The sequence below is a fragment of the Fistularia commersonii genome, chromosome 11, assembly GCF_037954325.1.
Source record: "Fistularia commersonii isolate RoL2024-O1a breed Wild chromosome 11, RoL_Fcom_v1.0, whole genome shotgun sequence".
NCBI lineage: Eukaryota > Metazoa > Chordata > Actinopteri > Syngnathiformes > Fistulariidae > Fistularia > Fistularia commersonii.
Window position 1 is genome coordinate 19,753,131 of NC_141294.1, and position 24,726 is coordinate 19,777,856.

General features: G+C 44.3%; 1 protein-coding gene across 2 annotated transcripts in view; it reads left to right on the forward strand.

The window, feature by feature from the left end:
- Positions 1-24,726, forward strand: part of efna4 (ephrin A4) — a 45,499-nt gene that overhangs the window by 14,348 nt on the left and 6,425 nt on the right. Inside the window, exons 1-3 of one of the 2 annotated variants that reach the window (XM_086155757.1) lie at positions 7,642-7,713; positions 10,151-10,443; positions 18,575-18,643. In XM_086155757.1, coding sequence (XP_086011883.1) covers positions 7,667-7,713; positions 10,151-10,443; positions 18,575-18,643 — 409 coding nt within the window. In that variant the 5' untranslated portion in view covers positions 7,642-7,666. Of the gene's footprint in view, positions 1-7,641; positions 7,714-10,150; positions 10,444-18,574; positions 18,644-24,726 lie in introns of those variants that run through there. The other variant, XM_086155756.1, reaches the window with a different exon arrangement.

Here is a 24,726-nt window from a genome sequence, read left to right on the forward strand (position 1 = left end):
GTGTGTGTGTTTGTGTGTATGTGTGTGTTTATGTGTCCTGCTTTGACCGGCCAGCCGCAGCCCGTCACCTCACCCTTCTTTTGCCATAAAAAGGTTTTGCTAAAATAAATCAAAACACCTATGAACCCCCCCCCCCAAAAAAACAGTACTCCACAGTTTTCAGATAAATTCCTGAAAAAAAGTGGAGCCCCTGAAATTCAAGCCAAGGTTGTTGAGGTTTCAACACACACTTGTGTGTTTTATTCTCATTTGTTATCTATTTTGTTTTGTTTTTTTTCTGTGTGTGTGTGGGGGGGGGGGTGCGGTTGATTTTTCCGGTTTATAATGAATAACTCTTATATGAATCCCTCCATAATAATTAAAATTTCTTCATCTTACTGTAAATTAAAGCATCCTTGGTTGAAAATGTGTAATCACAACAGAACATGTCTCTTGTGCTGCACTTTGTCCTCAGCTCCTGAGATCAAAATGAAAAATTAAATTTCATACTTTCTGTTGCAAGGAAGAGACTAATACTTCAGGCTCACTTTTATGAAAAATTAAGTATAAATATATAAATATATAAATATTGTTATTAATTTTTCAATCAACCATCCCGATATCATCAGTACCTCTGCAAAGATTTGAGGTCCTGAAGAAAAAGAATCGATCACAATTAATTTTCAGACACTTAATAATTAAATCAAAAGAAAAGCCACACCACAAATGCCACATCACAAATGATACGTTTATTTGAAAGACATTTTTAACCACATTCCAATTTTTGGTGTACATATATGTACACCAAACATGTACACTGTACACCATATATGTACACTGGATTTTGAATTAATCTTAAATTCAACTTGTTGGATCTTACAGTGAGGCGAAGAAATACGGGGGGGGGGGGTAAATAAGGTCAGCCGTGCTGTTGCCAGGACAACAACCTATCCCGAGCCTGGATTGGTGCCAGGCCAGAGCCCCACCCATCCATCTTTTTTTTTTTTTTTTTCCCCCACCCCCTCCCTCCCTACTCCGGGCCAGACCTCGGACTAATGAGCGCCCTCCGCGGTTTCCTGCCTCCACCGTGTAAGTACAGGTCCGATCTGTAAATCTGTAAAGGTGACAGGTACGCAGGGACCCAACGCTAAATAAAGCCTTGGATCTTGCACGCGCACACACACACACACACACACACATGCACACACATAAAATGCTCTCAGTCCAGTACATACTGGAGCGCCAACTTCGCACCACTGTAGAGAGCGAATGGACAAATGGAAAGCTCCTACTAAACGGGGAAGAAATGTCCAAGTGACGAAATAATAAAAAACTAAATAAACTCAGAGGAGTTATAAGACTGTAATAACTGCCCTTTTTTTTTAACCACCAGGTATTTTTATGAAGTTCAAAAGGAAATTTCGGGGTGAATTTCTGTTTCTTTTTTTGTGTCTTTCGCTGTTTTCTGACAGAGGTTTCTTGTGGTTTCTCACGAACTGTATCCTTTGGTGACTAGCGTAGAATTTGTAATGTTTCTCAATAGGCATGTCAGCTAACTTAGGAACTTGTTGCATTAACAAAGAAAAACACTGATGCTCAGGAGGCCGCGGATCGGTGTGTGTGTGTGTGTGTGCGTGTCTAGCTTGTGCATGTAGACAGACAAGGATTATGTTACTTTGTGTCTACATTACGTGTGTGTGTGTGTGTGTGTGTGTGTGTTTGTGTGTGTGTGTGTGTGGATCATGTGTTTGGTTTAATCTCAATACCATGGTTGTGTGTGTGTGTAACTTGTGTACGTAGACAGACAAGGATTGTAGCACTGTGTGTCTGCAGTGTGTGTGTATGTGTGTGTGTGCATGATTTTGTCTAGGTTGTATATTTAGACAAATTAGGATTGTGTTAATATGTGTCTGCATTCTTTATGTGTCTCCATGTTGTGTGTGTGTGTCTAGCTTGTGCATGTAGACAGACAAGGATTATGTTACTTTGTGTCTGCACTGTCGGTGTGTGTGTCTGTGTGTGCGTGTGTGTGTGTTTGTGTCTGTGATTGTTTGTGTGTGTGTGAGAGAGAGACAGAGAGAGACCGCATGTGCATGCACGTGTGCTGGTATGGACCGGGTGTATGGTTAATTTACAAATATCAACAAAAGTGTTGTGTGTATGGGCATACGTGTGTGTGTGTGTGTGTGTGTGTGTGTGTGTGTGTCGAGGTTGTGTATGTAAACAGACAAGGATTGTGTTAGTGTATTTCTGCATTTTGTAGCTATGTGTCTGCAATGTGTTTGTGTGTGTTTGTGGACTGTGTGTTTGGATTATCCATACATGTCAATGGCAGAGTTGTGTATGTCTAGGTTGTGTATGGAGCTACTATGTGTCTGCATTCTTTATGTATCTACTGTGTGTGTGTGTGCACACGTGCATATGTGTGCATATGTGTGTGTGAACCATGTGTTTGGATTACCTATAAATATGAACAGGGTGTGTATGTGAGTGTGTGTGCGCGTGTTTGTGAGTGTCCTCTCCCTCCACTGTAAAAAGCTGTAAACAGATCTGACCCTCCCCCCTCCGTTGGTCCCAGATCACTGTCGGGTCAGTTATTATTTTTATTTTGTTATTTCTTCAATCATTAGTCAGTTTTTGAATTATTGACAAAGCACCCGTCCCGCCCCTCCTACAAAAAACTTTCAGAAAATCAGCTGGAGACTGTCAACAAAAAGTTCCCCAGAAATTACTTGCCCAAAACCTGATAAAAAATTGACGTGAACCTTTTTTTTAACCTGGAAACGCGGCGTCACGTTTTACAGCGGCTGGCTGATAGGTGTAAACAGCAGACTCACTCTGCTTTCTTAGCCAGCTACAGAATGAGGACACCCCCCCCCCCTCCCCCCCCGACACAAATGCCAGTGTTGTGTCTAACCTGCTGCTTATTTCCCGTCAACATGCACAAACAAGAAATCCCTCCCCCCTCTGCCTGCCTGCCCGCCCAGCCAGGGTACCCCCACTCCTACACACAAACACACACACACACACACACACACACACACACACACACACACACGCACACACACACACACTCAAGGCCTTCGGTTCCTCAGATCCTCACTGTAGTCAAACTGGGATGAGTAGAAGGGGCAGCAAGCCCTGCTCTTCCTGTTTGGTGTGTGTGTGTGTGTGTGTGCGTGTGCATACATGTATGCGGAAAGGGTGACAGGGCGTCATGCAAAATAAATGAAAAATAAAATGTCCACCCCTTCAAAAAACTGCAGTGACTTGCAGCAAGAAATATCATGAAATAGAAAAAAAAAAATTAATTAGGAAACGTATGCAAATTGTTCTGAGACCGTGGAAAGCGAGGGATTTGTAACGGCATTCATCTGATTCAGTTTTTCTTGCCTGCGGGGGAGCTGTTCAGCTGTGGCCACTGAAGCCGCGAATCAACACGTTGAGTTTGATTCTTTCATTTTATTCCCCCCTTTTTTTCTCCCTATCCCACGCTCCTGTCTAAAGTTCTCTGCGGCGGCAAGCTAAAGGTTAGTGATATGAGGAAACTCCCAAAAGGTTGCGCCGTCATATAAGGGAACCCCTCCTCCATCTCTCAGCTCTGACAGGCGTTGTGGGTTCGTCTTCAGTCTTTCATCTTCAGAAGGCAGCAATCCTGCGCACCACCTAGAGGTCGACAGAAACTTTCATTGGGTGAGTCAAGGGGAAGCGATGATCCCTTTCAAGAAACCCTTTAAGTCTCCCACACGCCTGGAAAGACCTGGAAGGACTTCCCGGGTCTGACCTTGGTCCCCCCACCCCAAGCCGCATCACTCAACTGTCTTGGCAGCCACTTTTTAATTTCCTCCCTCTACCCCTGGTGGTACAGCTATACTTACTTAAAATTACCTAACAATTCCTTCCACTAAAATTACGCTAAAAATATGTATATGTTGAAATTTTTCCCAAAATGTGCAAGGAAAGTCAAGGTAAACCCTTGTAGATTTGTGACTCGTTGTCCCATTTTCCCAGATTGTAGATAAGTTTAGCATCCTGGGTTCCGCATGATGCCAGAAAAGCGCAGGCGGGGAGAACTCGCGGCCAGCACAGGAAATCGCTGAAGCTAAAGAGCCCCATCACTCGCTGGTAAATTGCAGATCTGCTCACCCGCCGCAGCTCGGAGCTTCACCCAAGCTAACATGTCATTTGTGGCACGTTTTTCAAAAGAAGCGCAACGGAGTTGCAGCTGTAAACCTCTGGACACTGGAAAAAAAATGTAAAAGCCATGTGTGTGTGTTAGCATCTATTTCGGTTCCGCCAGCACTTCATTCTGCGTCCCCACCACGAAGGCGTTTCCCTCTCGGGTATGAGCTTCCCAATGCTCGCATGGCTTCATACGTCACAGGCAAGGCTGGTGCTCTTCTCTGTTGATGCCAGCATCTGTGTGGTTCAATGGTTAGCCGGCAGTTAGCACCGTAGCCTCAAGGCTGCAGGCTAGGGGTTCAAGGCCAGGCCAGACTGCTTCCTACCCCCTCACCCAAAGAAATTATTACATCCCTTCATTTTTTGCTGTCCATTTCAAATCCCAGCTAGCGTTGCAAGTGAATAGTGCCAGCTTCAGATGCCACCATGTCTCTTACAGGACAGGGAGTTAGTTTCAGTGGCGCCTGCCAAACCTCTGTGTGGGAAGCACCGCCTCAGATGCTAGCATGATGTTAGCATGTTCAGATCTTGAGGTTAGCATGGAGCCTCTATCCACCCCACTCAACGTACTTGGTGAGTGACAACTCAGAGTTATGATGGGCTTTGCGATAATAATAAAATACGTGCGGAATGCGCTGGCAGCTGAGTTGTGAGTGGTTATAATTGGCCTGTATTCATGCAAATATTAACATTAAAGGAAAAAAAGGTAAACTAGCACAGTACAAATGGCTAATATGTATGCAAATACTGTATGGTAGTACGATAGAAACGGTGTTTTGCTTAACGACGAACGTGCTTAATGACATAACCCTTGGAATGTAACCCCATTGTTAAGGGATGACCATTTGTGTATGTATGTATGTATGTTGAACCGTTGAAGATGCTCTATTGGATTGAGATCTGGTGACTGCGGAGGCCATTTGAGTACAGTGAACTCATTGTCATGTTCAAGAAACCAGTCTGAGATGATTCCAGCTTTATGACATGGCGCATTATCCTGCTGAAAGTAGCCATCAGAAGTTGGGTACATTGTGGTCATAAAGGGATGGACATGGTCAGCAACAATACTCAGGTAGGCTATGGCGTTGCAACAATGCTCAATTGGTACCAAGGGGCCCAAAGAGTGCCAAGAAAATATTCCCCACACCATTACACCACCACCACCACCAGCCTGAACCGTTGATACAAGGCAGGATGGATCCATGCTTTCATGTTGTTGACGCCAAATTCTGACCCTACCATCCGAATGTCGCAGCAGAAATCGAGACTCATCAGACCAGGCAACGTTTTTCCAAACCTCTATTGTCCAATTTCGATGAGCTTGTGCAAATTGTAGCCTCAGTTTCCTGTTCTTAGCTGAAAGGAGTGGCACCTGGCGTGGTCTTCTGCTGCTGTAGCCCATCTGCCTCAAAGTTTGACGTACTGTGCGTTCAGAGATGCTCTTCCGCCTACCTTGGTTGTAACGGGTGGTTATTTGAGTCACTGTTGCCTTTCTATCAGCTCGAACCAGTCTGGCCATTCTCCTCTGACCTCTGGCATCAACAAGGTATTTCCGCCCACAGAACTGCCGCTCACTGGATATTTTTTCTTTTTCGGACCGTTCTCTGTAAACCCTAGAGATGGTTGTGCGTGAAAATCCCAGTAGATCAGCAGTTTCTGAAATACTCAGACCAGCCCTTCTGGAACCAACAACCATGCCACGTTCAAAGTCACTCAAATCACCTTTCTTCCCCATACTGATGCTCGCTTTGAACTGCAGGAGATTGTCTTGACCATGTCTACATGCCTAAATGCACTGAGTTGCCGCCATTTGATTGGCTGATTAGAAATTAAGTGTTAACCAGCAGTTGGACAGGTGTACCTAATAAAATGGCCAGTGAGTGTATATGTGTGTGTATATATCCATTCATTGTCGGGGAATATTTTCACTCCCTCATGCAATGGCGTATTCACCATGCGTAGAACGCAGCGCGCCATGGTGGAACTCTGTATTCCGGAAGCCGTGTTGTGGGATTGTTGCCCCTTTAATTATTCTCTCATATTAAAGGATCAAAGGTCTCAGCCACAGCAAACCCCCGTGAATTTCATTACTCGAGGCACTCGAGTGCACATGTACGGTCGTCGCACTTGTGCGTGTGGAGAGCAACATAGAGCAACATGGGTTGTGCAGGATTTATTTTTTTTGATTAAATTTTTTTTTAACTCTCGCTTCCTGTGATAAATGGTCATGATTTTAGGAACGTCATTGATTTATGTGTGTGTGTGTGTGTGTGTGTGTGTGCGCGCGCGCACGCGTAGGTATATGTGTTTCTTTTTACATTTTTTTAATTTTTATTGTAGTTCTGATGAGTTTTCTTTATCAAGTTGAGAGGGTGTCACCGCTTGCGCCTTCTGGTACTAGAGATATAGCACATTTTATCCTCAAGTACTTTCATGTCTGTGTTTGCGTGCCTGTGTGTGTGCGTCTGTGTGTGTGTCAGCGTATGATCTCAGGAGAGTGCGCCGCAGCCACAAGGCTCTTCCTTTCCATTGGTGTTTTTTTTTTCTCTACCGACCATCCTGGTGATGCACCACCCCCCCACCCGTTCTCTGACACATCCTCTGCGCTCCTTGCACTGTCGCCCGTCAGGAGGGGTGGACGCCTGGTGTAATTAGGGCCTTACCTGAGCTTCCGGGGGAGCTTTGGGGTTCGAGGAAAGGGGGGGGGGGGGGGGGTGTAGATGGAGGGGGGGGGGGCAAAAGGGAAAGACGTCTGACAGTTTGACATCAGTGGAGCGCGCAGTCTCCATAATTGCTGGTGTGCATATGGCGCAGCCCAAAGTTAGAGGCTTGTGGGAGGAGGTTTGGGGGTTGTAATCCAGCCTAGAAATGGTGGGGGGGCGCTCTGAAGATGGGGTGTGCAAGGCAAAGCAAGGAACCATGAGGTGTAAAGGGGTGGTGGAGGAATAGGAGCTGTCGCTGGAAGTGAATGACATGAACAGCAGGGGGTACAAGATGTTGACATGACACACATCTGTTGTGACGCATGCAAAAAGACACACACACGCACAGGGTGTGCTGAAGGGTGGTCGGCAGGGTTCCTGGGTTCCTCCGTGAGTGGTGTCCATGTTCTCTTAGTTCCTGCCTGGGTTTTTCCCAGGTTATCTGTCTTCCTCCCAAAGTCCAAAGCGGTTGGTATTTGGACAGCTCCATACGCTGTCCTGTGATTGACAGGTGACCGGTCAGGGTTAATCCCCGCCTCTCACTCAATCTGAACGCAATCAGCTCCAGGGCTTTCCAAAACATGCGCAGAGAATTCAAAAGTTGAACACTAATGTCAACATAGTGGTTACTGTGAAGCTGCACAGATAGTTTTGCTACTGGAGATGTTTGCTCCACCATCACCACCATCTCATAGCAAGAAGGTCCCATGCTCAATTCCAAGGCCCAGTGTTTGTCTGTCTATTCTCCTGTCTCTCCAGCTTCTCCATCTTCCTCCCACAGTTCCAAAATACTCTGAAGATTCATGGAAGTCTCTCAAGCATACAGGATACATTGCTCTTTGATTGAAAGGTGACTGATCTGAATTAAGCTCCGCCTCTCACTAGGCCTTTAGCTTTGATTGTCTGTCTGTGCTGATTCCCTTCGTGTATTCTTTCATCTATTGTCTCCCTGACTTTTTCAACCAAAAACTGATTTTATTACACTTTTTTTTAAAAAAACAACTTGAATGTCACAATCTTCAATATAAATATTATATTGAAGTTACATTTTATGTATGTTGCACTTCAAGGAAATGTGTGTGTGTGTGTGTGTGTGTGTGTGTGTGTGGGCGCGCGCGCGTGTATTTTGCCTCCTCAAGCACTTTTGTTCGGCCATTATGAGCACATGCAGGTAATATAGCAATCGGATGTGACCTTCTGCACATGCACAAACCTAACACTCAGAGGGAGCAGGATATTGATCGGTGTGTGTTCAGAGTCTTATCGATAGCGTTCCGTCCCCGATAGATCACCAATTCCTGCTTGGAAGCTATCGAGTCCTGGGGATATGGTTGATACCTGCCTCAGGGGGATGGGTGTGTGTGCTCGTGTGTGTCAGCAGTAGAAGTGGGGGCAGGATATCACCTGCACTCCCACGACAGATATGCACAGTTCACACTCTGGTGGGCTCACACACAGGTTTTATATTTTATTTGTAGAGGTGGCATGGGGATTCACTCACCCTCCTCTGATTTCATGTTCTTTCCCGCCATGGTTGCCCCCCGCCCACCTCCGACCCCGTCCGCAGATTTACTGGACCGTTGGAGGGCCCTGTTCTCTGTCATGTCCGTCTGTTTCATCTCGGTTCTCATCGGTTCCCCCCTTTGGAGTCTCCTCTCCATACTTTGCTTGAGATTTCTCTGTTTGCCTCCTCCATCCTCTTCCTCCTCCTTTCCCTCCCACGTTCCCCCTCGCCAACCTCGGGCACCCCGGCTCTCCTCCGCTCTGTCACCCCTTTATAAAGACTCCCACTGACAAACCTCAACTTCACTTTGCCCAGACCACTTCCTACCCACCTCCTCCACCTCCTCCTCACCTTCTTCCTCCTGCACTCCATGCGAAGAGGAGACCAATTAAAGTCTGTCTCCTTCGTTTCTTCCACTCGGTTGTTCTTCTCCATGTGTCTGCTCTCAGACTCTCCGGGGTCACTAATTAAAACACTTAACTTTCTTTTCCCCTCTCAGACCCACTTTTTCCTCTTCTCCGCCACCTTCACCATGTTTTTTTTCCTCCCCGGTTCCCTCGCCCCCTCGTCTTTCTCCGTTCCGTCTGTCTGCGCCCGACGAAACCTTCTCCCCAGGCCTCGCCGTCTCATTCGTTGCCCCTTGACATCCCCTCATCCGTCTTTGTCTAAAAAGGTTCCCACGTCGCATCTCAAAGCGAATGCTAAAAGCCCCGCCCATCCGATAGGCCGTGATGCAACTGCCGTCCTATTGGTTCCTTTCCGTCACGTGCTGGGGATTTCATCATCGGCGGCGTTCCTTTTCATTCCACTCACGGCATGAATCTGGTGTAATGAGGCAGCAGATTGTGTGATGTACTGTAGTTACACCGCCCAGACACTAGTTGGCAACAAAGCGGGATTGTTCTTTCCTTCATCTGTTCAGATATGGCTAAGGACAGGTGAGGGGTGGAGCCAATCCAGGCTGATAGACGGCGTTAAATCTAGATCGGTCACCTGTCAATCAGCATGAGGGAAATTCGCCCAATCTGATCGTCAGAGCTAATCTACAACAGAGCGTTCCATTATACTGGAGGAGCCAAAATGGCAGCCCAGCATCAAGAATGTGGCTGAGGGGTGCACTGAATTTGCTACGTGACCTGTTCACGCAACGAACGACCTCTGCTTCCCAGGGGCCATTGCCTCCTGGCTAGTTCATATGAGGTTAAGTCTTCACCCTGTAACCGTTTGGACGCTGCCATCTGCCGCCGCTGAGCAACACAACATGTATTATGCAGCTCTTCCCTCCTAATGATGCTGTCTTGTCCGCTGCTGCCGTTGTTGTTGCTGTTGTTATTACGCCTTCAAGACGGGTTACGTAGACCAGCGACAGGCGTGTGTTCGGCTAGAAGGATGGGGGCAAGGCATCGGGCACAGAGGGGGGATGTCAAGTATATTTCACACTCGACTCCACTGCGGTCTTAATTAGCATCAGAGGAATTGTCTCGGCATGGCTGGTCTGATAACTCCCGCAGCGCCGGCCGTCTAATATTTTAAAACCCGAAACGTTCATTTAAAATAAATTGCACATCTCACTGTGTAATTGTTATGTGTAATATTGATGAACCATCCATCTGCACGTTCCTCCAGGTGCCAAAGGCATCATGGGATACCTGCTATCTATTGCCTCCTGCTCATCCCCTGTCTGTCAGCCTTTAATCAACGCCCGCCCCCCTCCAGTCTCGTATTACCCTCATAAACACAGGGTGAAATATTAATGCCGCTGTCCTTTTCCCCGCCATCCCAGGTTGACTTCAGGGGACCTGTCCCTTCAAGTCGATATGAACGACTACGTGGACATCTACTGCCCCCACTACCCCAGCAGGGGTGTCCCGGGGCAGCCCGAGACGCTGGCCCTCTACCTGATGTCAGAGGTGACGTTCCGTGGCTGCGTGGAGACCAAGGGCGCCATCAAACGCTGGGAGTGCAACGAACCATTTGCTCCGTTCGGGCCGGCCCGCTTCTCCGAGAAGATCCAGAGATTCACGCCCTTCTCTCTGGGGTTCGAGTTCCTCCCAGGGCACCATTACTATTACAGCTGTGAGTAGACGCATGTGTGTTATTTTATGAAGTAATAATTTTCCGATAATCTGTCCTCTTGCAATTAAATCAACCCCCAGCTCCCAAATCAGCTGGGACTTCCCTCTCTGGTTCACATTAGTAGCCTTAGCAACTTGACAGAACAGTCAGCCCTCATTTTTCAGGCGACGGTTTAAATGTTCGGCCCGCTCTGACTGTTTCGCCAATGAGGGTCGCTTGCTTCATCATTGGAAAACAGGAAGTCAGCATCGCTGGTCTCATCACTGTCTTGTACACCTTTCCTTTCATTCCGGCTGATAGTCTATCTAGATAGTTGTACCCATTCCAACCTGCTTGAACCCCCCTCATCACCTCTTTTTCAAACTCTCCATTGCCTCATTCCACCAAGTCTTCTTATCTACTTTCCTCCCAGAAGACACACCGAGTACTCCCTGTTGACACTAGCTATTGTTGTCTGATCATCTAGAAACTCTCCCTGACCCCCCCAGAGCATTTCTCAACTCCTCCCTGAAAACCATATAACACCTCTTAGTCTCCTTTGTCACCAGTCATCCTACAAATCACTATCCTATGCTGCCTGACTAGACTCTCACCCACAACTACTTTGCACTCACTGATCTTTTTCAGGTTACCTCATCTACACATGAAGTAGTCTACCTGTGTGCTCCTCCGCTCATATAAGTTACCCTGTGTTCCTGTCTCTTTTGGAAAAAGTGTTCACTACAGCCATTTCCATCCTTTTTGCTAAGTCTACCTCCATCTGTCCCACTGGGTTCCTATCCTGTATCCCAAATCTGCCATCACTTCTTCATCCCCTCGATTGTCTTCACCAACATGTCCATTGAAGTCTGCTCCAATTACAACTCTCATCTCTGGGGATATTCTGCATCACTTTGTCTAGCTCATCCCAGAACTTCTCCTTCTCCTCAAACTCGTATCCCACCTGCGGGAGGTAGCCACTAACAACAATGAGTATCACACCTTCAATTTTCCCAAGTACCTGAAATCCTCCAACTTCTTTATCTCCACTTTCTGTAGCCTCACCGTTCCAACCGGGGTTCCTCTTATTCACACACATATACTCTGTCTTGCTGCAACTAACCTTAATTCCTCTCCTTTCCACCGCATGCCTCCACCTCTCAACCTGTTCTCTGCTCTCACTATAGATCACAATGTCACTTGCAAACATTATGGTCCACGGAGATTCTTGTCTAACCTCATCTGTCAGCCTGTCCATCACCACTGTAAACAAGAAAGGGCTCAGAGCTGATTCTTGATTGAGTCCCACCTTCACCTTTAACTTCTCTGTTACCCCTACAGCACACCGCACCACTGTCTACACAAACCGTCCCAAATCTTTGTGAGGATTGTAGAAGAACAAGAACAACAATGTTTGCAAGAACAAGCGTTACTTAGAACGGAAGTGTGTGTGTGTGTGTGTGTGTGTGTGTGTGTGTGTGTGTGTGTGTGTGTGTGTGTGTGTGTGTGTGTGTGTGTGAGACAGTCAATCCCTAGTACTAAGATAGTAATTCCACCCGTAGAATATTCTGTTTGACCAGATTTTTCCAGATAACTCAGTCTCAGTCGTATTAATGAGTCTTAAATTGAAACAGGGTTGCAGGGTTAGTTTCCTGCAAATAGTCCCACAGATGGAGTAATTTCCCTAATTTAAGGAAAAAAAAAAAACATAAATGATGAAATTAAAAAAAGAAATAAGAAAATAAAAATAATTTATTTCTGTCTAAATATGACCCAATTTAAAAGGTAAAAAAATACCAAATACTTGTGACAAAAATATCATGAGTAAAATTAAAAGCTGGAAAAAAATAGCAAGTTATCACTGAATAATTAGCTCGTTTTTAATCGCTTGATAAAAAAAAATATATTGAAAAGGTTGATAAATTAGCAAGACGTGCAAAAATGACAGTTTCATGAATGTAGCCAAAAAATGATTTGTTAATTCATAGAAATTCTATACATTTCCAAAATTATTTTACTTCGAATTAAGCATGTGTAATAAATTATGCAATATTTGCCAGAAAATCCTTTTTTTTAAAATAAAAGTAATAACAAGATTTTATTTTGTATTTTTTGCTGACTTTTCAGGAAATTATTTTTTATTATTACAGGCGCTAAACACTTTGATTCTGCCTGAAAAAAAAAGAAAAAAAAGATGATTATGAATCTGGGCTAAGTTGCTGGAGTTTGATGTTTGTGGAAAACCTGCAGGCTGCCCATTTCCTCTTACACTCCTCTTACCTCACTCATTTAAGTCCAACCATTTGGGGTGGGGAAGGAGAGACAGAAAAGAAGAAAAAAAGACAGAAGAGGATTTAGAGTCTTTCTTTTTTTTAAATACATATATATTTATATGGCCGACTTCTGGTGTCAGCTGGAGCATGGAGGGGAGGACATGAAACTGGGGTGAAAGAAGAAAAGCCAGCATGGATAGCATGACGACAAAGAGACGGAGCGAGAAAGAGATGGAGAGAGGAAGGACTGGAGATCAATACAAAGGGACCACAGCCAGGGAGAAGAGGAGGAGGAGTGACGGAGCAAGTGAAAGAGTAAAAGATGGACACAGTCTGGCAGTAAAGGGAGGGTGGAATGGGCTGGGGGGGCGAGAGAGGGAAGAAAACGAGACAAGGGAACGAAGAAAAAGAGAGAGTGACAAAGCCGACAGACGAGTGGAAGAGAAAGGGAAAGAAAGACTCTTTACATAAATTACTATTGTGTTTGGCGGGGACAATGAAGCATTGTGTTTTGGGAGGGAGTGTCCATATACACACACATGTTACACATACAATGCACGCACATGTACACACACACAACCACACTGGGCCATTGTTGTGGTTCAGCCCAGTCCAGCGAGCTGCAACAATGCCCCCCAAAACCCCTCGGTCCAGCCACAATCGTGCTTGCGGTAATTGTGTTTTGTCCACATTAGAGGTAAGGCGTCAAGTTGGTCTAAATGTCTGGGCCTGTGGGGGAATTGGGTAAAAGGGGATGGGGTGGAATGGGCCTAGGACACAGGAGACAGTATAATGGCCGTTGGCTCGGAAGAGTTGTACAATGGCATTAGGGGGGCTAATGCTGTTAGCGTTTTTTTTTTTTTTAATTGCTACAAGCCTCGTCTCTGATGCTACTCCGGAGACGATGTTCGGAGGTATTAACTGGTCCGATATCGGCCTTAAAGGAACTCGGAATGAGCTTGGAAATTGGCCCCCGATGAGGCCTGGAAACAGCCTCGACACAGGCCTGAAGCTGGCGTAGAATCCGCTGGGATTGGGCCTGGAATTTGGTTTGGAAAGGGCCATAAATGAGCCTAGAATCACTCTGGAATCACATTGAAATTGTCCTGGAATGAACCAAAACTGTGGCTTGGAATCTGTTGATTGGTCCTGGAGGCGGTCTAACATGCGCTTGAAATCAGGCTGGAATCAGTCTGGTTTGGACGTGGACTCAGCCTTGAATTGACCTGGAATCAAACTGCCGTTAATCCCCTACATCAGGGATCCCCAAACTTTTTTCTGCGAGGGCCAAATGACTTTTTCCTTCCTTTACGAGGGGGCCGGGCCAGTCTGTAACAAAAAGTGTGACGATTGCAGAGGTGTCTTAGCATAAATATTTATTGTTTTCCAGAAAGCCACACATAACCAAATATTAACCCTTTCTGGGATCTTAACCAGACATAAAAACAGAAAATAATAACATGATAAAAATAACAATATTTATGAAATGATTAATAACCCTTTTCAAGTTTTTTACAGAAGAAAAGACAGAGGAACATTAACTTTCTTATAGACACAACTGTTTGCGGTTCTCTCATATCAAATTCACCGTGAAAACCAGAAACCAAGTAGGCTATGAAACCGAACTGATACCAACACCTACCAACACAACACATTTCACTACCTGTATGGTTGTAGAATGGATTTTATCCCAGTAGATTTCATTATGATAATATTTGTTTGTACTCAGAATGGCTCATTCAAGTCAGGAAAGTAAGCTCACCAATATATGTTCATCCAGATTAGGACAGCCCGATTCAGCCCAATTAGACCGGGAGATGCGCCCACCATACTAGGAGCTCCGGCAGTCGTGACCAGTCCAGGTTCAACTCTTCCATGGTTTGGCATACTTTGCCAAAAATATTCTCCCCAGTCGTAGTCCCTTTGAGACTTTGGAGGGCTGCCAGATCCTCGCACATTTCAAAGTTTGCGCTAACTCCAAAAAATAGAAAGTAGCAGCTGTGCTGTGTCCTGCACATCCGTGCTCTCATCCAGCGCTATTGAATAAAAGTCCAATGCTTTTGTGTTCCACTGCAGCTGGGAATGTACATTACCCCCAATTTCTACAATGCCTCTTGTGATTGTAGTCGCCAACAGACTCATGACATTAAAAGACATCGTTCTTCTCAGGACAAACCTCCTTAGCAACAGTTTCAAACTTTTCTTGACAAATTCTCCATCAGTGAAAGGTTTACCGCTGCTCGCTATCAGTTGAGCAACCCGAAAGCTCACTCGAACAGAGGACTAGTTCAACTGAGCTTGGCGTACAAATGTACTTTGCTGAGTTAACGGTCCCCATTTTAGCTTTGAGAGTTTATCTGCTCGCATTTGGCCTTGCAAGCTATCATACTTGTCTTTGTGACGCGATTCATAGTGTTGGCACAGATTGTATTCTTTGAATATAGCCACCGTCTCTTGACAGATGAGACAAACAGCCTTTTCTATGAATTGAACAAAAAAATAATAATTTGTCCTCTGCAGGTTAAATACTCTCCATTACAAATATATTTGTCTCTCACCTAATCTTTTTGCCATTATTCCGTGTTATTTGACCGGGGTGTGTCCAGGATTTTTTTTCTTTTGAGGGACGGGTTTCAGATAAGACACAGACTGCAGAAGGGTGGAATAGAATGTTACATTCTATGCATGTACAAGTCACGATTATGTGGCCAGAATGAAAAAAAAAAATTATAATGCATGTCTGGTATTGTTCAGGGGCTGGGCAAAATGTGGAGGCAGGCCCTATCCGGCCTCCGGGCCGTAGTTGGGGACCACTGCCTAATATCAATATCTAGAATTCCGGGACGTCCCTGAATGGAACACCAAATATTCAACAAAGAGGGATATTTCTTGCCGCCTCTGCTTTTTGTGAACATTGGCTCTATCACATGCTTTTGTCTCTAATTGGCTGTCATGTTTTGATTGACTGTCATTCGTGCCAATCATGTACATAAACCCTCCCCATGCCAATTCTGGAAAAGCGAGTTCCTTTTATAGAACCCTTTATCAGATCAAATGCCCTCGCTGCTCAAACCCTAGCGTCTACCCCCAGAAAATTTTAGATAGCCTTTTTTTTTCCTTTTTTCATGAACTGACATTTTTACAAATGAAGAAAAGGGCATTGTCGTGAAAGTTCATCCAGCAGGGGGTGCTATACGCCATCAGCTAAGAAAGCTGAATGCAGCATTGAAGAAGTCATTTATTTTGTTTTCCTTCTTTTTCATATGTTGAGATTTACCTGATAAACAGTAATACGAAATCATTGAATAGTATTGATATCTGTTTTAGCCTAAGGCAGCGTCATTCACTGCAGGAGTTTAAGGAAAGTTCGAGTTGTTTTTGTTTATTAAAGTCCATCATTTGTTTTTCAGAGAGCTGCTGAATCAGAGTCAGGAGTAACCAGTGACCAACTGAGTCATTTGTGTCTGGAGTCTCCAGGTTGTCCTACCTGGCTTCTCACCGTGTTCTTGTCTGGCTTCTCTCTGTCTTTCACCCACAGTCCAGAAACAGTCAGCAAGTACATTGAAGACTCTGAAGTGACTGAATGGTTGGATGTCTCTATCTGTTGCCATGTCATTGACAAATGACCCAACCGTGTTAAGCCCCACCCCCAGCTCAATGTCGACCGAGAGCAACCCCCCTTCCCCTTCCCCTCCCTCTCCATGAGCAGAATAATTCTGTCCAGATAAAGAATAGAACAGAATCCACCTGGAATCACGGCCGACATTTCCAGGTCAAACTCAAAACATCCAAACTGCAAAAAGTTATTTTTGGTTATAGAGTAAAACACCAGGAGCTGCTGTGTTTTTTTTTTTTGTTTTTGATATTTGTCTCACCCTCCAGGTATGAGACAGATTTAGGGATTTCCTGATTTCCACGCATCCTGCCCTGGATAATAAAGCCTGAAGTGGTTTGTTTTTGTTAATACGTGAAAAAAAACTAATTTCTTCTCATCTATATTTAATTTAAAATCTTAGCTGTTTTCTGATAAGTGAAGGTGGAACTCAGTAAACCTAAAATCTGATTAAATATCCGGTTCAAATATAGGGCTGGGACTTAAACACTTTAATGTAAATTTTTTAAATATATTTTTAACTATGGAAAGAATAATGCCTGAAGAAAATTTGATTCTTTATTTAGTTATTTATTTATTTATTTTTATACCAATTATTTGCACTGCGGAATATTTTTACTATGCAAGTTCAAGGGGATGGATTACGGTGATGCACAGTGTGATGGCACGATGAACGAATTTAGATAAAAGGAATTTCTTGATGGGAGTGTAAAAAACAGAAATGCTATTCTTTGGACTTTGAGCAGAGAGGAGTTTGCACCACCACCCTTTGTTAGCACCTCCATGCTTAACATGTTGTTAGCTTGTATGCAGGTCTGTAATATTAGCCATGTACAAGCATGCAGGTTGATTATATTAGCTTTGCTGCAGATGATAACAGCACAACTGATACAGACTTGCAGTGTCAACAAATCAACTAATCCACTGGCAAGGTGGATCCCTGTAGACTTGAGACCATTGTCCTCTCATTGGCAGACACAGCTCATGAGAATTTACGAATTGATAGACCATGTCAAAACAAAACAAGGAAGTAAACCTGTCAAATTGAAGAGACACACTCATCTATTGGCCTATGTCAGAGACTGATGGAAAATAAACAAGCGTTTAGCCTGCATATATTTATTCATTATAGTTATTTTTCCTCAGTTCAAACATCAATGTACGATTAATTTGATAAATTAATTCTGGCATTTATAATTGATTAATTTGGAATCAAGCCCCTACCCTAGGTTAAATGCTAGTTTAAACACAATGTTGGCCTTGAAAGTCACAGCCTGAATTTATTCAGAGGGACGGAAGTCAAGTTAATCAGCATTAATTTAAACACACAAGGCTGATTACATCCCTCAGCAGTAAGCCAGAAAGGGCTTTGGCCAATCGACATTATAAACACACATACACAGACAAGAAGCTCAAAACCTGCTATACTCCAAACTGGGTAAAGTTTGTTTTGTTTTTCTCACGGCGTGAGAATATTAAACACAGCCTTGTTAACAAAGTAAATGTCGGTTGAAAACAAACTGCTGTTAATATGCAGCACAATCAATCGTCACGCCGACACTCTTATTTTGCTAAATAGACAAATTGTCAGTTGCTCCTGCGCTACAACAGTCGGTCGTGTTCTATTTTTTTTTTTTTTTTATTGACGTTCACTCATTGTGTGAGGTTTGTTTAATTCACATTGGTCTAAATAAATAAGTGCTGTGCAGTTGGGAGTTTTCAGAACTAAGTACTAATGAGCAAGCACAGGGTGTAAATATGGACAGTTAATGAGATCCAGGGGAGAGAAAGCATCCAACTTTGTTTTTCTTTTTCCGCCTGATTGGGACTCTGATACACACTGGGGTCATGTGAACACCCGCGGCCACCGTAGTGTTCCTGGCTCCCCTACCAACTGTGTGCTTTTCCAGCGTTGTGTTTTAATCCTGGCGCTAATGCGACGGGACATGTATGACACTCAGTCACCCCTGTAGGATGTCAAAAAAAATTGAAAAAATGTGTGTATTTTTCCTGCAAGGAAATTGATTCATTTAGCCATCAAAAGGTTTAAATTCGCAAGAATTAAAGCAGATAGAAAGATTCGCTGTCAGAAAAACACATATAAAGATATTACAAATGGCAAGAAATTATACAAAATAAAAAAAAAAAAATAGCAGTCGGTGTGGACTTGCTCCTTCCTGTCAACAGATGATGGAGTGGTTCCTCAGGCTCTAAAGGGTTAAGAGATTGGGTTCTTTTTATTTTCTGATGGTGTCTCTCTTCTCAGCTCTGCCCACAGACGAAGGGCCACGGCTGCCGTGCATGAAGCTCCGCGTCACCGTCTGCTGCGAGACCAGTGAGTTTCACTCCTCTTTTCATCTCCTCCCCCCTTTCATGCCCCCACCCTCTCTCCACAGCCGCCTTTTTCTAACTGCGAGATGCTGAGCCTTTCGCTTTTCATATCTCTCCTGGCGTGATGTCGCGCCGCTCTGCATCCCTCCTATTACCACTCCCTCCTCCACCCTGCTCTCATTAACTACTTTTTTATCAATGAAAGTTGGTACACTCTGCCGTTTCACAACCTTCAAGGACCTTCAAGGTGCCCAAACCCTGGCACCGGAACACTTCGCAAAGAGGGAAAATAAACCCTAAATAAATAAACCAAAAATTTAAAAATCAATTACCATAATCAATTTCCTGAAAATTCAAAGAAATTCAAATGATCTGAGACAATTTCTGAGATGGTGAAAAAAATTCAACAAATTATTTGAAAATCCACATAAAAAGTCACAAAATATCAATTGTAATAAATTGTGAAAAAAAACATAAATACAACATCCAAAATTGGATGTTTTCAGAAAAAATACGCATGCCTAAATGGAAGTGACCCTAGTTGTCATGGGAACCACAGTACAGTTCACCCCCCCCCAAAAAAAGATTTTGTTTCAAAATTACCAACAAATAAGAGGCTCCCCCTCCCTGTTTTGTTCCCAGCGTTGTTTTCTCCCTTCAACCCCCGCATCCCAGTGCGAAATTCCCAGAGTTGATCTAATCCAGACTACCCCCCGCAGTGATGTTAGTCTTCCAGTCCGCTGAGCCGTCTCTTCAGGTCCACGGGGATGCTGCCCGCCCTCCTGCGATGGTGTGTCTGCGTTTCTGTGCCCACTTAGTGTGTGTGTCCACTTAGTGTGTGTGTGCATTCACACTGATGTCACTGGTTGCGTGTCTAGATTTGTGTGCCAGGCTCTGTGTGGCTGTACTGGTGTGTCTGCATTGATGCATAATTTTTTGTGTTTCTGCATAGGGTGTCAGCAATGATGCGTCACTATTGGTATGTCTGAATTGGTGTGTCTTGATTGGTGCGCCATTGTTGGTGTGTCTGCGTTTTTGTCAGCAATGGTGCATCATTGTTGATGTGTTGGCATTGGTGCATCATAGTATGTGTCTTCAATGATTCATCTTCATTAGTACGTCTGCGCTGTTGCATTTGGGTTGGTGTGTCGGAATTGGTGCATCATTGCTGCTGTGTCTGCATTAGTGTCTGTTTGTCTGTCAGCATTAGTGTGTCATGTAAGTACGTCTGCGTATGTGTCTGCAATGGTTTTTTTAGTGTGTCTGCATCTACATAGGTGTGTCTGATTTGCCATGCCTGCGGTGATGTGTTAGCAAGCATTGGAACGTTTGCAATGGTGTGTTAGCAAGCGTTGGTGTGTCTCTCTTGGTATACTTTAATTGGTTAGTCATCGTTGGTGTGTCTGCGTTTGTGCCTTTGGATTGGTGTCTCTTCACTGTTGGTGTCTATAATGGTGTGTCTTGATTGGTGTGGCATTGTTGTGTTTGCAATGGTGCATAATTTTTAGTGTTTCTGCATGGGATGTCTACAATAATGCATCATTGTTGCTGTGTCTGCATTAGTGTGTCTGCATTGGTGTTTAATTGTTAGTACATCTTAATTGGTCTGTCTGCAATGGTCCATCAATGTTGCTGTGTCTGTGTTGGTTCATCTACATTGGTGTGTCTGCATCAGTTTGTTAGGAAGTGTTGTTATGTCTGCATTGGTATGTTAGCAAGCTTTGGTATATCTGTGTTGATGCATTAGCATGCGTTGCTATGTCTGCCACAGTGGGTTCGCAAGTGTTGGTACATCTGCGTGGGTGTATTAACAACCATTTGTGAGTTAGTAAGTGTTGGTGCATCTAAGTTGGTTTGTTAGCAAACATTGGTACATCCACATTGGTATGTTAGCTACTGTTGGTTTGTCTGCTTTGGTGTATTGGCAAGTCTCGTCTCTGAATCCACTCCTACTGACTTGGTCATGTTTCTTCCCCAGTATCTCAGAGTCTGAACTTATAATCGAGGCTTGTCAAAACCACCTCAGGTTTATCCATATACATAATAGGTTCTGAATAACTGTGTGTATGTGTGTGCAGCCAGTCTGTGGATCCATTGCGTGATCTAAGTTGATTTTGTGACTGTGTGTTTGTTTGTGTGTGTGTGTGTGTGTCTGAGACGTCTGCCCCAGTTCCCATCCTGGTTCTGTCCGCAGGGGGGCCCGTTGTGCCCTCCCAAGCTTAAAAACTTTTTTCCTTTGTGTGCGCGTGTGTGTGTGCGTGTGTGTGTGCGTGTGCGTGCACACGTGTGCATGCATTTGCGTGCAGGCATCTGCCTTTGCATATTACAAGCCCATTCACTACATTCCTTTACACCATCGAGCATGCCCGCCCCGCTCCCCTCCACACTCCGATCTCAGTCTCAATTTTGTGTCAGTTTTGTTTGAGAAATGGAAGAAAAATTTATTTTTAAACAATAAATAAAAACAGAATAACAAGAGCCATCAGCCTAGAGCGTGTCTCTAAATCCCGCCAATGTCATCGGGGGCAGTATGGCGTCTGATCCGGGCCTCATTTCCAGACCAACCAGCATCATATGTTAATTATGCTGCTAACACTAATGAGAGGTACTACAGCTAGCCCCGCTCCTGTAGTATGTCAGTACAGCCCTGGCCTTCTGAGAGAGATCCAGGGGGGAGGAGGGTTAGCAGAGTGGACAAATAGCAGAGGAGCTAGTTTGACACCAATGTACATTTTCCCATTGGATTTTATGGAAAACGTCGAGTACCATTTGTCATTCAGACTAGAACGTACCCAGTTTCATCGCTAACACTCCAGTTGCTGCTACATTACTTTTTCTCAGTTTGCTTGTGGGTGGCTCAGAGGTTGGCTGTTAACTTCTCGGGCCATTGTGTCTGCATACTGAGACACTGAATTTAAATAAGTCATTTGGAGGAATGGTTTTCTTGGTGGAAATTTACAGTGCAGATTTGCAAAAGCATTAGCAGGAGCTATTTAATTTCTTGACCCTCACCGCCGCAGAAAGATAGCAGAGGTTTTAGAGAAGAAATAGATTTTATTTAGATTTTTAATGTATTGGATTCAATACTTTAAATTAGCCAGTAAACAAGTAGACCAGATGGTAGTGGCGGGCAGGGCATGCTTGCTCACTGGCTCCACCGCATAAACAGCACCACGTTTTTAGCAATTCGTAGCGCAATGACTGGAACTGATTTCCTGTATGAAATTGTCAAGAGCCAAATATTTAATTTCTCAACTTGAATAATCATCGGTTACTGTCAAATGAACCAAACAATTTTTACTGATTAGATAGCGTGCACCTGTTCTCGTTCTGAATGGACATTTTGAAGGCTATTTTTAGATTTGTTTTGAGTAAGCATCAAAAAGTTATCTCCCACCACGGCTAAACAAGATGTTAGCGGCGTAAGAATCCACAGCGAGAAAAAAGTTGTTGCAGTTGTATTCTGGTTAAGGCTCTTAAGAACATGGCAGTCACTGCTATCCAAGGATCGACCGAGTCCTGTGAAAACTGATAATGAAATATTATTTAAAGTATTTTTTCCATATTTGTACTGAGGAGTTGACTCACAGCAAGACCTGGTTCGATTCCGACAGGAAGCCTTTCTATGTGGAGTCTCCATCTTCTACCCCAGGTCTGTGTGGGTTTCCTCTTGGCTCAATGGTTTCCTTCCGAGCGTCTAAAACCATGCAGTATTTTCATCAAAGACCTCATATAGTCCAGACATGTAAATGAACATGTGAATGGTTGTATATCATATTATATTGTGCATATAATGAGAATGAGAGAGTGAATGGTTTTACAGCATGTCGATATTATGCGTTAATGAGAAAGCAAATGAATGTACAGTGCAACCTTGGCTTACGAATTTAATTTGTCTCTAAGCAAATCAAAATGTTCATGAACTGAATCCTTTCTTCCAATTGAAATCAACATCAATCCCATTGATTGGGTGTCCAGCCCCAAAGACATACTAATTTGGAAATTAATATGGGTTTACTTGTGGCAAAAACACAAAAGGAATTAAAGATGATCTAAATTACTGCTTTGTTTTTGGTGTTCTTTCTCTTCATGCTGGCTATGAACTTGGCGTTTCCTTCGCTAACTCAGCATAAGTAAAGCCTTCTCGCATATGAGACCCTTGCTAATGCTATCTCCAGCAAGCGGTCTTTCATTCATCCAAACTAACAACAACTTTGCTTTGCTAAAGCAATCACCCCTTTCACCACATCAGCAGTCTTTAGGGCATGTTTTTTCTTCAAGATTGTACATAGAGTTGACTTTGCCATGTCATAGTGCTTGCTGAGATTTGTAACATGAACACTGCTTTCGTATTTAGCTATTATTTCCCTCCTCAGATCAATAGTAATTCTTAACCTATTCTTAACACCACTATCACTAGCACTTTTAACCTTTTTGGGAACCACAGTGAAGGCTCACTTACTGAAAAAAATCTCTATTTATGAGATGATTTGTTTGGAATTAGGGCTGTTCGAAAGTCGAGGTTCTACTCTGTCGATATCTGTGGCTCTGTGATCGACTTGCAACGGTCCAGGTTGAAACCCGTTATATGTTATGAATGAACAGGGTTGAGTCGGCGGGGCTATAGGTTCAATTTGGAGCCGCCGGTCAATCACAGGGCCACATATAGAGACATCCAACCTTTCGCCAGCATTCACACCGAAGGACAATTTTGAGTCTTCAATAACCCTGCTGGCTGTTTAGTGTTTGAGGAAGATGGTGAACCTGTGGAGAACCCAGTTGAACCCAAAGGGCAACCAATGAGATTAGTCCAGGGCTGTGGCAAGTGGAACGTATTCCCTCACCATCCTAGGGTTCTGAAACCATCTGTGAAACAAAACGCAGTTCATTTCTTTCTTTTTTTTTTTTTTTTAACTTCAAATGTTGCCACGATCTTCTCCTTCTCTTCCTCCTCCACCCTGGATTCTTTCACACACACACGCAATCGTCGCTAATCAAAACATTTCCAAGTGACAGATCCACTGTGTGTTTCAGGGTTGTGGGGTTGCAATGAGACTTTCGCCGCTTTACATCAGAATGAAAAAAAAAAAAAAAAAAAGCCCAGAGATGATCCAGAGTCCATCCATTGCTGCCGCACACACACACACACACACACACACACACCATCTTGTCTTCTGACCAAAACTAATCCGGACTAAATTTGCGGATCTCCCTTTTCTCCCACTTGCATTTTTTTATTTAACCCCACCCTCTCCACCTCTTCTGGTCCTCTGTCCTTCCTGAAGTGGCACTAATCCTCCCCTTCTCTCTGTCTCCTCACTTCTCTCCTCCCTTGCTCATTTTTATGATCTTTCGCTACTGGAGCAAAACTAATCTAGGCTCCATCCAACGGCAGCCCTCTCACACTTCCTCCCTCCTTCCCTTCCCATCCCTCCTTCCTCCTGGCCCCTCTTTGACTCCGCCCTCCTCCCCCGCCACTTTTCTCTGTCTTCTTCTTCACCTCCGATCTCGTGTCACACCTCCGTATCTACGATTCACTGACCCCCTCCATTCCCCCTCCCCCCATCCATCTCCCTGTTTTCGCATGTGTGTTTGTTTCCGTTTTGTTTTAGTTTTTTCTTTTCCCCCGGCCGCCCTCTGTCTCTGTCATACCCGCCACTGCGTCCGGATGAGAAAACGCAAAGCTTGAGAGAGAAAGAGCGGGGCGAGATGGATGAGAGAGGAGATGAAGGAGAGTTGCCGCCGCCCCCCCCCCCCCCTTCCATTAGTGGCGGTTTACCACAGCTGTTGTTGTGTTTGCTCCCCACGGAAACACCTCACATTTCTTTCTCTTCTCTGGTTCTTTTCCCTGCTCAGGTTGCCTTTTTTCATCTGACAGGTAGCATGGTAGCATGTGTGTGTGTGTGTGTGTGTGTGTGTGTGTGTGTGTGTGTGTGTGTGTGTGTGTGGCCCCCCGTCCTTCACTTCCATCCCGTCTTTTATCTGAACTTCAATCCCCCCGTGCGTCTCCCACCACCTCCGACAAACTTTCTTTAACAGTGATTAAAAGGTGAGTTCCCGTGTGGGGATGCCCTGTTGTGGGCATCT